Below are 17,784 nucleotides of genomic sequence, written 5' to 3' on the forward strand. Positions count from 1 at the left end.
TACATAAGCACTAGATGGCAGTAAAGAATTAACCTGCGATATACTACAGTCAGCGTACTAACATGCGACTCTTTACAGCTCTACAGTAACGTTAGTGTGTATACTGTGCATTTTATGTACCTGATGACTGATGACGGATTTTTTTGCGCATTAAATGACAGACCCTTTATTCTTATAAAAACATTTTTATATAATTTTTTTTACCATATTTATTTTAACTTATAAAAATATTTTATATATGTGTCAAATATAAGTTAAATATATATATATACACACACACACACACAAACACACACACACACACAGATCACTTCACTTACCGTATAATACATCATATTATGTCTATTGCCTATTTGACATTTTATATATTTTCTCAGTTGATTTCTAGGACAGGTGTTGTGTTGGTTTTATGTCTCTCACATCACTTTGCACTCTCTTTCTTCTCATGTAATAAAAAACTTCAGCACACATCAGTATTTCACATCCATTAACTGTATTTTTATTTATTTATTTGGTAGCTGTGTAATAAACAAGCTAATATCAGTCAGTCAGTCGCCGTCCCAAAAGAATAAGATAATCAGGAATGCTTGTTACATTTGAAGGTTTTAGACATGAGATATTTCTATATAAAATAAAAGTCTCTGCAATTTTCTGTTTAATTTGACATAAAAACAAATCCCCAGATTTACATGCTTTTGTCCTGAAGAACAAATGAAATCATTAAGACAATCCTGTATAGAGGTTTCTGAGGTAACCATATTAGGTCTCCATCTTTGACCATGTGTTCAATATATTAAGCCATATGATACACACATGAGAAACTGTATATCAGGAATGAACCAGGTGCTCAAAAGGAACTTTTTTAGGTGATCATTTCTGCTCACGATGCAGTCGTCTCCTTTGCTTTCATCCTCTCAGATCCCTGCACTCCAGCTGTACGGTCACATGGTTTCAGTTTCCCCAGCATAGTTTTTTCTCATTCTGTCTTTTCTATTTAAAAATCATTGACTGAATGTCATTATTATTTCCAGAGAGGCGCAGATGAGGGATATGGTCATCAGAATATTCTGTGTGGAAAACAGGACAAATAGTATGTAAAGTTGTTCACGGTAACGTTAATAACAGATGTGTATGATAATCAACTTATCATGAATACCTCTGCATGGTCCTCTTTCAAAAACAACATCATCGATTGCAATATCACTCCTTACTGATTCTCCTCTAGTGGCTTCAAACACAATCTAAGTATGTGGAGAAACAGATGTAATATATTCACAAAGATGATGCTGAGTGAATGTTGATTATAATGCAGCTTCATGCAACTGACCTGGTGCTGCTGGTCAAACTGATGGTTCACTGCCGCTCTGAGCCAGGAGATGCCCTGCTCTCCATGGCTCGTCCACAGTAGTTTGTCCTGGTTCTCTTGTCCGGTCTGGAGGTAAACGCTCAGCTGTCCGATCCCTGAGCCGTACATGTGGTAGAAGAACTGCAAGCACTGTGTGTCTCTAGAGCCGCGCAGAGAGCTGGAGACGAGGCGCGCTCTGTGTCCGGCCAGCATCACTGACGCCTCAATGTGCAAATAATGACCTTAAAGCAGAGAAAAGAGCTTTCTGAGACTGTTTAAAAGTGTGTACTAGATTCAATAAAATGTGATCACAACAGAAAATAATGAAAAAGTTATGTGCTGTGAAAATGTTTTTGCCCCCTTCCTGTTTTTGCAATTTTTGTGCATATTTGTCAGACTTATTCAGCTCATCAAACTAATTTTAATATTACATAAAGATAAAGCAAGTAAATACAACATGCAGTTTTTAAATGATGATTTCATTTATTAAGGGGGAAAAAAATTGTCCAAACCTATGTGAAAAATTAATTGCCCCCTCTTGTTAAATCATGAAAGAACTGTGATTAACCACATTATTTTAGAAAGCTGAGTTAAAGGGTTAGTTCATCGAAAAATCATAATTATGTTATTAATAACTCACCCACATGTCGTTCCAAACCAGTAAGACCTCCGTTTATCTTGGGAACACAGTTTAAGATATTTTAGATTTAGTCCGAGAGCTCTCAGTCCCTCCATTGAAGCTGTGTGTACGGTCTACTGTCCATGTCCAGAAAGGTAAGAAAAACATCATCAAAGTAGTCCATGTGACATCAGAGGGTCAGTTAGAATATTTTGAAGCATCGAAAACACATTTTGGTCCAAAAATAGCAAAAACTACGACTTTATTCAGCATTGTCTTCTCTTCCGTGTCTGTTGTGAGAGAGTTCAAAACAAAGCAGTTTGTGATATCCGGTTCGCGAACGAATCATTCGATGTAACCGGATCTTTTTGAACCAGTTCATCAAATCGAACTGAATCGTTTTAAACGGTTAGCGTCCAATACGCATTAATTCACAAATGACTTAAGCTGTTAACTTTTTTTAATGTGGCTGACACTCCCTCTGAGTTCAAACAAACCAATATCCCGGAGTATTTCATTTACTCAAACAGTAAACTGACTGAACTGCTGTGAAGAGAGAACTGAAGATGAACACAGAGCCGAGCCAGATAACGAACAAAAGATTGACTCGTTCACGAGTCAAGAACCGTTTCTGTCGGACGCGTCCGATTCGAGAACCGAGGAGCTGATGATACTGCGCATGCGTGATTCAGCGAAACAGACCGACACACAGAGCGTCTGAACCGAACTGATTCTTTTGGTGATTGATTCTGAACTGATGCTGTGCTAATGTTATGAGCCCAGGTAAACCGAAGGCTTGAATCAAGGGAAATCATCGCCAATGACGCCATTACATCGAGCGCTAAAGAACCAATGAACCGTTTTCTTCAACCGGTTTATTGAATCGAACTGTCCGAAAGAACTACTGGTGATCCGAAAACCGATGCAACCGGTTCTTGACTCGTGAACGAGTCAATCTTTTGTTCATTATCTGGCTCGGCTCTGTGTTCATCTTCAGTTCTCTCTTCACAGCAGTTCAGTCAGTTTACTGTTTGAGTACATGAATTACTCCGGGATATTGGTTTGTTTGAACTCAGAGGGAGTGTTGGCCACATTAAAAAAGTTCACAGCTTAAGTCATTTCTGGATTAATGCGTATTGGACGCTAACCGTTTAAAAAGATTCAGTTCGATTTGGTGAACTGGTTCAAAAAGATCCGTTTACATCGAATGATTAGTTCGCGAACCGGATATCACAAACTGCTTTGTTTTGAACTCTCTCACAACAGACACGGAAGAGAAGACAATGCTGAATAAAGTCATAGTTTTTGCTATTTTTGGACCAAAATGCATTTTCGATGCTTCAAAATATTCTAACTGACCCTCTGATGTCACATGGACTACTTTGATGATGTTTTTCTTACCTTTCTGGACATGGACAGTAGACCGTACACACAGCTTCAATGGAGGGACTGAGAGCTCTCAGACTAAATCTAAAATATCTTAAACTGTGTTCCCAAGATAAACAGAGGTCTTACGGGTTTGAAACAACATGAGGGTGAGTTATTAATTACATAATTATGGTTTTTCCATGAACTAACCCTTTAAATTTCACTAGCCACACCAAGACTTGTTTACTGCCAGACCTGTTGAATCAAGAAATCACTTAAATAGAAGCTGTCTGACAAAGTGAAGCATGCTTAAATAGCAACACATCATGCCGCGTTCTAAAGAAATTAAAGAACAGATCAGTCTGGAAAGGGTTATAAAGCCATTTCTAAGTGAACCACGGTCAGAGCCATTATCCACACTTGGCGAAAACTAAGAACAGTGCTGAACCTTCCCAGGAGTGACCAGTCTACCAAAATTACTCCAAGAGCGCAATGACGACTCATCCAGGAGGTCGTTAAAGAGCCCAGAACAACATCTAAAGAACTACAGGCCTCACTCGCCTCAATTAAGATCAGTGTTCATTATTCAACAATAAGAAAGAGACTGGGCAAAAGATACTGCTGACCAAAAAGAACACAAAGGCTTGTCTCGCATTTGCCAAAAAATATCTTGATTATCCCCAAGACTTTTGGGCAAATATTCTGTGGACTGATGCAACAAAAGTTGATATTTTTGGAAGGTGTGTGTCCCGTTACATCTGGCATAAGACCAACACTGCATTCCATAAAAAGAACACAATACCAACAGTCAAACATGGTGGTGGTAGAGTAATGGTCTGGGGCTGCTTTCTAGCTTCAGGACCTGGATGACTTGCCATAATTGATAGAAGCATGAATTCTGCACTATTTCAGAAAATCCTGAAGGACAGTGTCCGGCCATCAGTTTGTGACCTCAAGCTCAAGCACACTTGGGTAATGCAGCAGGACAATGATCCCAAACACACCAGCAAATCCACCTCTGAATGGCTCAAGAAAAACAAAATTAAGGTTTTGGAGTGGCCAAATCAAAGTCCGGGCTTAAATCTGGACCTTAAACAGTCTATTAATGCTTGAAAACCCTCCAATGTGCAAACAATTCTACAAAGAAGAGTGGGCCAAAATTCCTCCACAGCGATGTGAAAGACTCATTGCCAGTTATCACAAACGCTTGATTGCTGTTGTTGCTGCCAAAGGTGGCACAAGCAATTATTAGATTTAGGGAGCAATTACCTTTTCACGTAGAGTCAGGCAGGTTTGGCCCACTTTTTTCCCTTAATAAACAAAATCATTATTTAAAAACTGGATTTTTTATTTACTCTGGTTATCTTTCTGTAATATTAAGATTTGTTTGATGATCTGAATCATTCAAATGTGACAAATATACAAAATAAATAAATTCAATCATATATAACATTTTTATTTTTGAATATATTGTTGAGAATCCCATGCAGGCAATGACTGCCTTAAGTCTGGATCTCATGGACATCAGTAGAGACTGGGTTTCCTCTTTTGTGATGCTTTGCCAGACATTTACTGCAGCTGGCTTCACTTGTTGTTTGTTTGTGGCTCTTTCTTCCTTCAGTTTTGTTTTCAGCGAGTTGAATGCAGCTTGATCGGGTTGAGATCAAGAGATTGACTTGGCCATTGCAGAATATTTCTCTTTTTTACCTACAAAATCTCCTGGGTTGCTTTTGCTGTATGTTTTGCTTTTGGGTCATGGTCCATTTGTACTATGAAGCGCTGTCCAACTAACTTTGCTGCATTTGACTGAATCTGGACAGACAGTATATCACTATACACTTCACAGTTCATCCGGCTGCTTCTGTCCTCAGTCATCATCACTAAACCATTGGTTTGGCTTTTTTAGATGCCTTGTTTGCAGTTTGTGGTGAAGCCTCTGTATTTGCTCTGGTGAAGTCTTCTCTTATTTTTAAACTTTGACAGTGACACGTCTGTCTCCTGTAGAGTGTTCTTCTCTTGGCTGGATACTGTTAAAGGGTTCTTTACCATGGAGAGGATCCTCCGATCATCCATCACTTTTGTTTCTCGTGGACGTCCAGACTTTTTTATGTTGCTGAGTTCACCAGTGTGTTCCTTTTTCTCAGAACGTTCCAAACTGTTGATTTGGCCAATCCTAATGCTCCTGCTCTCTCTCTGATGGATTTATTTTGTTTTTGAAGCCTAATAAATGTCTATTTCACTTGTATGGAAAGATACAAGTATATCCAGATCTATACTTGTATGTATACTCCAGATCTTTTACCTGCTTAATTGATGTAGAAATAATTAAGTAATAGTCCACATCAGTCCGCAAAATGGATTTTGGGTCAACTGTCCAATTACTTATGGCCCATTACTATTACTATTACTATTGTTAAACAATGATAACCCCAAATTATTAACCATAATAAAACTGTGGTTATACAAATGGTCACCACGATTACTACACTTATAAAATAAAACTATGGTTAATTTGTATATATTACTTCCATTTTAAAAGTATGCTAAAGTGTACTTAGCTACAAGACTAAAGCCATGGACATCCAACTTTTAAACTTTTGTACATGTTACATTATTCCCAATGATAAGTTAATAACAGAAGTTAGGAATGATAAGGGTCTGAGCTCACCCACTCCAGTGGTGTGGTCTCCTCTGGGCCCTGTGTAGGATGTGGGTGTGGGTCCTCGGGCCAGCATCCAGTCTCCTGAGTCTCCTTCCTTGTCCTGAGTGAATCCACACAGACCAGCCTCGAAGTCGCAGTGAGATGGGGCTGACACTGAAGATACTGTAATAGAGAGAGCTCGTTTCTGCTTGTAGTGAACACAAATATTAAGGAAACAACATTAAGATTCACCAATGAAGTTTCAAATGCACAGAGTTTTGTGAGAAATGAAGCATGTTTACCTAACAGTGCACAGTCACCAAGCGTGACTTTAATGTCATCGAGACCCACAGAGTCACAACTCCAAATATTTTTGCATGTGCTGATGAAAACCACCTTCATCGCCCAGATGGAGAAAAATCACATGATGAAAATCAACATGAAATTAGATGAGTAAAGTTTGTGAGCAAGCTTGCTTGAGAAAGCCTAGCCTGAAAGTTTCAAACAGCTGTAAAAGCTTGTAGTTTGAAAGTTTAGATTAGATAGGTGATGCTAGCACATTGCTAGCATGATTTAGCAAACATGATTTAACATGTTGCTAACATATTGTTCTCATCTTTTAGCATGATTAGCATGTTTCCAGTAAAATGCTAGCATTTTTGTGGCATGATTGGCATGTTGCTAACATGTTGCTTGATTATTATTAGCATGATTACCATATTTCTAGCATGACTAGTATGTTGCTAGCAAGTTGCTAGCGTGTTTGTGGCATGATTACTATGATGTTAACATGTGGCTAACATGATTAACATGATGACAGCATGTTTCTAACATATTTTTCACATGATAAACATGTTGCCAGGATATTTCATACATGATTTGCATGTTGCTAACATATTAGCCTATTATTAACACGATTAACATGTTTTAGCATGTTTCTAGCATAATGCTAACTTGAAATGATTAACTTGTTGCTAGCATGGTTAGCATGTTGTTAACATATTATTAACATGATTAGCAAGTTTGTATGTTTTTTGCATGATTACCATGTTCCTAACATATTTTTTTCTAATTTTTTTCTATTTAACATGTTTCTAGCATGATAAGCATGTTTCCAGTAAGTTTAGCATGTACCCAGCATGATTAGCATGATGCTCAGTGTTGGGAAGGTTACTTTGGAAATGTAATAGGTTACAGATTACAAGTTACCCTGTTTAAAATGTAATAGTAGTGTAACTTTTTCAATTACTTTATTAAAGTAATGTAACTAATTACTTTTGATTACTTTTTGATTACTTTTCTAAATTTGTGAAAATTAAAGAATAATAAATAAAAGTATATACATCAACTTAAATACAGTTATCTAATAAGCATGTGACGTATTCTGTGTACTAAACTCCTGAAACATTGGTGTTTTTTTGAAACTGCTGTCTCTGTATATGATGATAGTTTTCTCAAAATAAGTAAAATGCACATGAAGTGACACAGAGCAGTTCTAGAAATTATGTTTATGTGCTCGTGTACTCCTATATTGAGGCAGCAGAGGTTGAAAACACTGCGAGCTTCAGTAGGCCTATGTGTAGTAAATGAAACCATGTCTTTGCCATTAATTTACAGGAGGGGCGGACTGGGAAAAAAATTCAGACTGGGAAATTCAAACTCATACAAACAAATTCATGGACAAAACTATTTTTTGTATGGACCTGACATAAAAAAGGTTTAAATCTTTAATTTGGGGACATGCAAAATAATTATAAGTTCTGTCCTGAACTGCATCTTCACTTCCATTTTTCTCTTCAGTCTCTTTATTTTGCCCTGTTATCCATCTCTCTCGTGACTTTAATACTCAAGATTGAACAAAACTGCACTTTACAATACAATACTCTACAATACTACAATATCTTCATAGAAAAATCCTAATACTGTACACGAGTCATGTTTTTCCCTTACAAAAAATTACCATGCTTTTATTAGCCTATATAAAAGTAAAATAACCTTGTTTTTTTTTTTTGTTTTTTGCAAATGGATTTGTATTTATTTTTAAATAAATACATTTGTAAAATAATTTTACATTTTTGGTTATCACAGTTTAAACAATAGTAACCATTTTCTTTGGATTTATAGTTAAATATTAAAATGTTAATTTTCGTAAGGGTTGTGTTGTTGTCTGTCGTAGCTCCCCCTAAACCTATTAAAAAAAATCGGATTTTTTTTTCAGCTAAATTACTACTGTAACATTACAACAGATAATAATGATGTCCTTTATATAGTATTTTGAGTGATGACTGATGAGCAACGTGCTGCTGCTTGACTAAATAAATAAAAAAACAACGACAAAAAAGCATCTTTACAGATGAAACTGACCTGAAACCCTGAACAGTAGTTCTGCTTCTCTGCTCCAGCTGTGCGCTTCCACAGTCCACTCTCTCTCTCGCATTGATTACTCTGAGTCTGATCCAAACCGTTTGGCGGAGGCGCGGAGAGCGCGCGAGTCACGACTAACAATTCATGACTTATTAGAGATTTAATTATCAAATGGCGGATTCGCAAATGATCGCTTTAGTACATTCGACAGGCAATTATACAATAATAATATTAAATAGTGCGGCAAAATCGGCTGCCAGGCCACCGGGAATTGTCCCGGTTCTCCCGGTGTCCAGTCCGCGCCTGATTTCCACAGACACGCAGAATGTGCAAGTCATATATTGCATTTTTGGGGCTTTATATTCACAGACACTAGTCGATGTCATGTTTTGATTCAAGTGTACTGACCTACTTTTGATTTAGTCATCCAAAATGTGGCATATTCCGTCCGCGTTAGGCATTCCGTTTTTATGACTGGATTCTACGAACCAGACTGTATTTCCGTCTGGTATAGGGCGTATGTCTCAGAATAGTCAGTGCAATTTGGGAAAGAAATCAGTTAAATCTGTATGTGGATGTGTGTAAATATTCAAATATAATCCTCTTTGTAATCGTAAAAAATTTCATAAGTAACTGTAATTTAATTACTCATTTTTTTTTAGTAACTGTAACTAATTACAGTTACAATAATTTTGTAATTAAATTACGTAACGCCGTTACATGTAACTAGTTACTCCCCAACACTGATGATGCTAGCATGTGGATAGCATGCTCTTGTCATGATTAACATGTTGCTAGCATATTTCTAGCATGATAAGCATGTTTCTAGCTAATTTAACATGTTTCTAGCATGATAGGCATGTTTCTAGCTAATTTAACATATTTCTAGCATGATAAGCATGTTTCTAGTAAGTTTTGCATGTACCCAGCATGATTAGCATGATGCTAGCATGTGGATAGCATGCTTTTGTTGTGATTAACATGTTACTAGTATATTTCTAGCATGATAAGCATGTTTTTAGCAAGTTAAGCATGTTGCGAGCATGAGCATGTTGTCCTAAGTTGTCCAGCTTATATATATTAGTGTACAGAAGTTTTGACCCCCTCAATAAAAGTCTATGGGATTTTACGTAGTTTTCATGATCTGTTTAATAAAAATCATAAGTCTGATCAGAAAAGATCTAGCATAAGTAGAGCAGTGTGAAGGTCTGATTCAAGTTTGGTGGATAGCTTGAAAGGAGGAGATACAGTCCAAATTTAGCCTCAGAAGAAGAAGAATCTTAAAGCTTGGCTTTCTCATGCTATCTTAATGACAGATCAGAAAAGAAAGACTTATGGATTTAAAGTATGAATGATGCTCAGACCATCTTAAATTTCCAGATGTTATAAACATTTATTTCTTTAAATCTGAATCTTTCTGTAATAAAAGTCATGTGAGACATAAACTGTGAGAGCAGCGGGCCAGAATTATGTCCAGATAAGTCATCTGAGATTAGGCTATGTGTCTCTTAAAGAGTCTGTGAAATTTCCTTTTGAAACAGAGACGGCCAATAGACTTCAGTTTACAGCCGTAAACCATGATTTGCCACATGCTGCTGGTAAGCAAAGGTATGTCAGGCAAAGTTTTAATGGTTAGAATTATAATATAAATAATGTTAATATGAACTTCCCAGGAGGACTTCAATGCACCACTTGTCTTTTCCTTCTGACTAATCAAGCAATAAGCAGCAATAGTAACTGACAATAATAAAGCCTTTTGCATCTTACCTGAGCATTTTTCTGACTTTGAATGGTCAGTTCAACTGCAATCCAGACATTTCTTATCTTATAATTCTGAGTCCATATTTGTTCTTGTTTAGTACCGTCACTGTAATACAGATACGCCGACAACACCTGGTCTGTTCCACTGAGGCCTCGCAGGGAGTAGAAGAACTTCAGGCAGTATTTCTGATTGGCTGGCATCGCTGGGCCAAACAAACGACTGACGTATCCAGACTGTACACTAAAGCGAGAGTTTGCCAACAAGAAGGATCCTGTTCAGAAAGAACAACTATTTTTAACCATTTGTGACCCTGGACAACAAGACCAGTCTTAAGTGTCAATTATTCAAAACTGAGATGTATGCATCCTCTGAAAGCTGAATAAATAAGCTTTCTATTGATGTGTGGTTTGTTAGGATCAGTATTTGGCAGAGATACAACTATTTGAAAATCTGGAATCTGAGGGTGCAAAAAAATCTAAATACTGATAAAATCACTTTTATAGTTGTCCAAATGGATTCTTAGCAATGCATATTATTAATCCAAAATATATTTTTATATATATTTACAGTAGAAATGTACAAAATATCTTCATGGAACATGATCTTTGCATAATATTCTAATGATTATTGGTATAAAAGAAAAATCTATAATTTTGACCCATACAATGTTTTTTTGGCTATTGCTACAAATATAGCCCAGAGACTTTGGCTATTAATCAGTGTTGTGTTTATACACTCCTGTGTAAAACTTTGGGGTCGGTACAATTTTAAAACATTTTAAAGTCTTTTCTGCTCTTATTTGATACAAATACAATAAAAACAGGAATATGGTGTATATAAGCAATTATGAAAATAATTTCTCAGTTATAAATGTAATTTATTCCTGTGATCAAAGCTGAATCCCCAGCATCATCACTCCAGTTTTCATTGTCACACAATTCTTCAGAAATCATTAAAATATGCTGATATTTCTTCTCAAGAAGTGGTAGTGCACCTGCTCCTGTTGTGTGATCTCCAGCGGTGTAGATGTTGGGTCTCACAGACACTCTCCTCCACAGTGAACTGTCTGTCTGTGTCTGGACATACTGACAATATCCTGACTCAAAGTCACAGTTGGCAACAGATGGATCAAACGTTGGCTCTGTGAAAACACATATTTTTAACTGATCACACAGGTATAGTGTCTGAGCTCTGAGGTGGCTTGAGCTGTTCATACACACCTGTGTCTGCATGACAGAACTCTGGAGAGAAGGAAATCTCATCGAGGATCACGTATCCTCCATGTGGACCGTTGAACGCCACCTCAAACACCAACTTGAACGATACACACACACACACACGCACACAAATAAATGTTAGTGCTTACAATTTTACATGAAGTGTGACTAATTATAATCATTTTTAATCATGAAATCACACTAAATTAAAAATTAAATACACACAGAGTTGGGAAAAGTTACCTTCCAAATTAATGCATTATAATATTGTGTTACTAAAAAAGTAATTAATTGTGTTAATTAGTTACTATTTATGCAAAGTGATGCATTTCTTTTTCTCATCTGGCCTATGCTTGTTTCTTTTGAATATAAAAAAATCTTACTTTTGGCAAATTTTAAAGCACCAAAAATGAACTGAATAAGCCTCAGGCTGAGGCTTTTTGCATTAACATTTAATTATTGTAGGTTCGCATAATATTGTGAGTTTACTTTTCACAGTTTAAAAGCATGTTCACAATTACCGATCAAGTGCACACAGTGCACACAACACTCATGCATTTACTACTAACTTCTCCCAACATGGCAACACAAGAGCTGTCAGCTTCAGTCAATAAATGCAAACAAAGTACTAGCGTTGTATTAAAAAGAAACTCAGATATTTTCTTGTAAATTAAAAATATTATGCATTACTTTACTAGTTTCTTGATCCGATTGCTCTACCCCCAACACTGTGTGTGTGTGTGTGTGTGTGTGTGTGCTCTTATTTTTGTGACATATCAGGACACAACTCTTGTGTAATGACATAGGTATGACACAGGTATTACAAGGAGAGGGTGACTAATGAGGACATAACCCATGTCCCCATTTTTCAAAACGCTTATAAATCATACAGAATTAGTTTTTTTGAGAAAGTAAAAATGCACAAAGTTTCATGTGAGTGTTAGGGTTATGTGTAGGGTTGGTGTAGGGCCATAGAATATACAGTTTGTACAGTATAAAAACCATTACGCCTATGGGATGAACCCACTTTTCACAAAAACAAACATGTGTGTGTGTGTGTGTGTGTGTGTATATATATATATATATATATATATATATATATAGGTTTTGTTGACCTCTAAACCCTCATAAAATTAAATTAAATGTCAGAACCAATCTTTGAGATCTGGAAGCAACAAGCAGAGAACACAAGAACTGCAGGCTGAAATCTACCCAGCTAATAGAGAAAATTAACAGAACTTCTGCTGATGTTCTGGAACAAATATCGAGTAACATTAATAGAATGATAATAGACATTAATTTATCTGTTTGCTTATAAAATTACTTTATCTGGTCTTTAATAATTTTCTCAAAACTTAGCACAAGAACATTATTTATGCAATGTTCATGGACATTCATCTAACCTTTTATAAACGTGACCTTCAGAACATTGAGTGAATATTCAAACGCAAACTTTTCCACAACATGTGCAAATGATCAAATTAAATGTTCTCTTAACATTCGTATAATCAAGAAAAACACTTGCAAAACATCATGAGAACAGTGTGTTAGCCTAGTACTTTCTTCAAAACCCAGAATTTCTCTTGTGATGTTGTTTAGGCACAGCAGGGGTGTTCAGTCCTGGTCCTGGAGGGCCAGCATCCTGCAGAGTTTAGTTTAACTTGTCCTAGCATGCCTGCCTTTGACAATTAGTCCTGAAGACCGTTAGTTCAGATGTGCTAATTGACACTGGCCCTCCAGGAGCAGGTTTGGACAGCCCTGAGGTGCAGCGTCTATAAAAGAACAAAAACACTTTTTTTGTGCTCCTAGCATTGCAGAATCTTTCCTAACGCAGTCAGACACAGTCAGGTCCATATTTAGCAGCTGGCAGCTTACTCTGTCCAAGAACTCCACTCTTCGACAGGAAGAGACTGGCTGCACGGTATGTAAAACAGAGCTAGATTTATGTGGCTTGTAAGATTGTATCTGAAATAGATATTTATTTGTGGTGGTCAGTCCTTACCTCTATTGGATATGGAGCTTTGAGGTCCACTTGTACTGGTATCCAGACTCTGGTTTCTGGACTCCAGTTCATGGTGTTGTTCTCCAGTAGATCGGCTCTCCACAGCTCCTGATACTGTCCGGCCTGATCCCTGCTGAAGAGGGAGAACAGATGGTCCCCGGCGTGATAGTGCTGGTACTGGAAGCTCAAGCAGCCCGACATGGGCACTGAGGTCATCGGAGACACCAGCTTGGCCACCTCCTGGAAGCTTTTAGTGTCAGTAGAGTCCACAAACATGTACTGACCTGTGTGAGTCAATGAAAGGGCATCGGTGACAGAATCTGTTCAGCCATGGCTTTATAAAATACTAGATATGATAATATAAGGATGTCAGATAGTATAAACAACAGTACTTTTTTCATATCCTATTGGATTATATCACAAAGAGGCTGCTGATCAGACTAACCTGTCCCACCGGTCAGTGCAGCATCATCTGATCTTCCCACACGCCAGTTCATATATCTGTTCCACTCGTTACTGTAGCCACACAGATGCTCTTCTTCAAACTCACACTCTTTGAGGTCACATGATCAGAAAATATTAGTTTGCATCAAAATGTAAATAACTACTTTTGAAGCTCTCTATCTCTACAAGCCATTTAATGCCAGTAACATTTGGGCAAAATTCTGAAATCTGGGTTCATTTAACAGATTATCTTTCCCTCAGGAATGTGCGGTTCCTAGCAATTACCATCCAAACATTGTTGGGAAAGAACAGTGTTTTTGTTTTCTGTGGTTAACCAGTCTTTTCATGTGGCTGGCCTTGATTTTGGCATGACATTTTTACTTTTGCAAAGAAACAAACAAAGTTGAAGGCTGCTGAGCTGTTCTGGGTGTTTGGCCCAAGTGATCAGAGCACTAACCTATACAGTATTTATCAGAGATCTTGATCTCAAAGATGGACACACTGCTGCCTTCTTCTTCTCCTAGTTTGCCTTCAATCACGATCTACAGATGTAGAACAAACTTATCATTGGAGTCACATGATAACATGACAATATGACATACACTGCATAAGTAGTTCTCACCTTGAACGTTTGGGTGGAGTTCTGTAGGTCAATGCTGGCGATGAGCCAGCTATCAGACGGGCTTTGGCTCGTCCAGAGCACCTGATCGAAACTCTCTCCGTCTGTGCGCTTCTGCACCTGCAAGGAGGCGCTGCCTGTGACCTGATAGACCATCCTGAAGCAGCTCCAGTCCTGCTGATCCACATCTGGACCCAAAAGAACCGCCTTTCCTTGGTCCTCCTGGACTTGCTCTTCGACTGTGATGAAGTGTCCTGTGTGAAGCAGGACGAAAACAACATTCATGGCAAGAGTTTGTGTGTGCAGCTGGGAAGGCAGATAAATGTTTTTTTTACAGTGACAGACCACTTATCAAACAACCATTTTATGACTGAGTGCAAAAATGCATTTTTTTCTTTTGCCCTGCAGATGCATATAATTCACCAGAGATCACATATCCTATTCTCTCCTCATCTGAATTAAATCATTACATTTCTTGTTAATTTCCTGTGCTCTTTAGATACAACCAAAAGTAAATAATCCAGTGTGCTTGTGCACTAGTGACTCATGCCACGTATAAACAGAGCAAAATCATCAATCCTGTAATGTGTTATTTCACTATTTCCTGATGCCCTAAATACTGAGGCCATGGCTTCCAGATGTGGGCTTCAGTAAACCCTGTTTCTTCACATTTCTGGGCATTTGATCCATGCAGTTCACATGTTGTTTTTTAATCCTGAAATCCATGTTTGGACTGTTCATACCATACTTCATGGCTTCATTACATTAGTTAAGAAATGGTGCCAACTTCCATTCAGAATAACCTGTGTGAACCAAATCTATAACACACGCTTAAAAAATGCCTTAAATGACCACAGCTCACCCCAAAAATAAAATGTTGTAATCATTTACACACTCTCAAGTCATTCCAACCCTGTCTAACAATTTCTGAACACAAAGGGAGAATATTTTACTTTTGAAGATTTGCAATATAGTCTGAGTAAACTATGAACTGGAGTTATATGGAAAAGAGCTGCACGAAGATTCTTCAAAATTTCTTCTTTTCAGATCCACAAAAATAAAATAAAATGATACAATAAATTAAAATAAAGTAATAAAATAAAGAACGATCATGTAAATAGCCTATAAATGACAACTGACAAATGTGATGAAAATTCTGACGAGAGCTCTTAAAATAAATACATATATTGTTTAAAACACATGGAAAATGCTTAGAAATGCAGTGTTTGTATTCATGAGGACTTTTATGTGGTTTTCAAAAACTATTATTTCATTTTTTTTTATAAATCCAAAAACCTTTAATCACTCTAAAAATGTCATATGGGGCAACCATCGAAAAATGTAATAACACATTTTGTTTACCCTTTGAATGCATGCTCATACATTCTTGTTAACTCATTTTAAAGGGAAACTTCACCCCAAAATGAAAATTGTGTCATACATAACTTACCCCCATGTTGTTCCAAACCCATAAAAGCTTCGTTCGTCTTCGGAACGCAATTTAATATATTCTGGATGAAAACCGGGAGGCTTATGACTGTCCCAAAGACTGCCAAGTAAAATACTATATGGACTGTTCTGACGATGCTTTAATACTTTTCTGGACCTTGACGGAGTTATTTATTTGGCAGTCCATGGGACAGTCACAAGCCTCCTGGTTTTTCATCCAAAATATACTCAATTATGTTCTGAAGACGAGCAAAGTTTTTCCAGGTTTGGAACGACATGGTGATTAATGACAAGATTTTCATTTTGGGGTGGAATATCCCTATAATCATTATTTTGAAATGCATTTTCAAATACTTTTAAAGTAAAAGTATTTTTTCTGAATATAATGAATTATTCAAATATATAACATAACATAACAACATAACATAGCATAACATAACACAGCATAATATAACATAGCATAACATCACAAGGTAACATAAGCAACATAAGGTAGGGTTGTAGCACATGACACAAGGTCTGCATTAACCTTGTCTTGTCATCACATGTTTCTGCTCATTGGTTGCACCACATTACTTTTTTTGGTCACTAATTTTGGAGGCAAATGTTTTTCAAATGTTCATAGATATTTTAACATAAACTGCTTCACTGTATTTATTTCTTGAGAAAACTACTCAATACCATATTCATTATGATATCAGGAAAGATGCACTATTATAACATTTTTGACTTTATGCCACCCAAAAATATACCAAAGTAAAATGTAATTAAAATCATGTTCACTACAGAAGATGTGTATTATTATTATTTTTTTTGTTATGTTGTTGTTTTTTTCTTCCTATTAAATGAATAAACTGTAATTGACTGACACCCACTCATTTAAAGGTGACCTTGGCATCAAATGATTCACAAAGCAATGCATTCATTGACAGGCTGCTGAAACTCACCAGAAGGGTCTAGGGTCCAGCTGAGAAAGACGAGGTCAGACGTATAGTCACATGTGCTGTCCTGAAAGCTGCAGGAGCCTGGCAAAAACTCTGCTTTAGCTGTCACTGAGAGAAAAGTGCATTGAACACACACTTATACATGTACAATAATCTACACAGACAACATTAACTGCAATGAGTACTCACCAATCAAGCTCAGAAGATAGAAAGGAAGCATCTTCTCTTTAACGTTTTATCTTGCAATCAATAAATCAAATTAGACCTGGTTTAGCACTAGAGATGATCTAGATTTCATTCTCTCATCTTGTCCTTCTTTCAAGCTGGCAGTGTATAACCGAAGCTCGGATGTGATCCTTCTGTCTGGGCTGCTGGAGAAGAAAAAGGGAGGGAATTAGGAGAGGGTTTCAGTAATGATGACCAGATTCAGAGGTTACCTTCCCTTACCACTAAACACACGTTCATATCGATTATCCATAGCATCAGGATCACTTTCATCATCTGGATGTTTAGATCAGATCTATATGGAGCAGATCTTTGTCTTCTCTCTTCAGATTTGTGTAACATCTTGAAAACAGACAGAAGGTTGTAAAGTATTTCCACTAGGGCACTGTGCCATCAGGAGCACTAAAATATCTCTTGCTTCTTGCTTTATTCAGGCAAAGATCCAGTAAGAACTGTGTGTTCTGGTTATGAAACATTTGTTGATGATGTGAGCACATCTGCATCTTACTCAAGTTCCTATGAGACACAGATATTCTCTCCACTTTGACAACAGAAGTGATCAAGCCTATTATAATATTTTGGCAGCATTATTTCTAGTAGTATTTGTTTCATTGTTTTGCCGTATTTAAAAGGTTTTCACTTTAATGGTTTTTCCTTTGTTTAACTTTAACTGTATTTCCTTTTATCTGAATTGTGCTTGACAACTGTACTCATAATAGTTTACTATAAAATGATTTTAATTATGTATATTGCAGGCAAAGTCCTGAGTGTACATCTGAAGTCTG

General features: G+C 37.0%; 1 protein-coding gene across 2 annotated transcripts; it reads right to left on the reverse strand.

Annotated features, from left to right (window-relative positions):
• Window positions 1-476: 476 nt before the first annotated feature.
• Window positions 477-17,391, reverse strand: mamdc2b (MAM domain containing 2b). Of its 2 annotated transcripts, none has more exons than XM_059539209.1 (15): window positions 17,222-17,391; window positions 16,964-17,145; window positions 16,778-16,882; window positions 14,385-14,635; window positions 14,220-14,304; window positions 13,764-13,871; window positions 13,319-13,602; window positions 11,320-11,413; window positions 11,094-11,240; window positions 10,105-10,370; window positions 6,276-6,369; window positions 6,001-6,156; window positions 1,328-1,587; window positions 1,157-1,241; window positions 477-1,067 (listed from the first exon to the last, which is right to left on the reverse strand). In XM_059539209.1, the coding sequence occupies exons 2-15, from the start codon at window positions 16,992-16,994 to the stop codon at window positions 991-993; spliced, it is 2,043 nt and encodes a 680-aa protein (XP_059395192.1). In that variant the 5' UTR covers window positions 16,995-17,145; window positions 17,222-17,391; the 3' UTR covers window positions 477-990. The 2 variants fall into 2 exon arrangements, with proteins under 2 accessions (XP_059395192.1, XP_059395193.1); XM_059539210.1 differs by having other exon boundaries at window positions 16,964-17,142; window positions 17,222-17,240.
• Window positions 17,392-17,784: the final 393 nt, after the last annotated feature.

Source organism: Carassius carassius, chromosome 45 (genome assembly GCF_963082965.1).
Source record: "Carassius carassius chromosome 45, fCarCar2.1, whole genome shotgun sequence".
NCBI classification, from domain to species: Eukaryota; Metazoa; Chordata; class Actinopteri; order Cypriniformes; family Cyprinidae; genus Carassius; species Carassius carassius.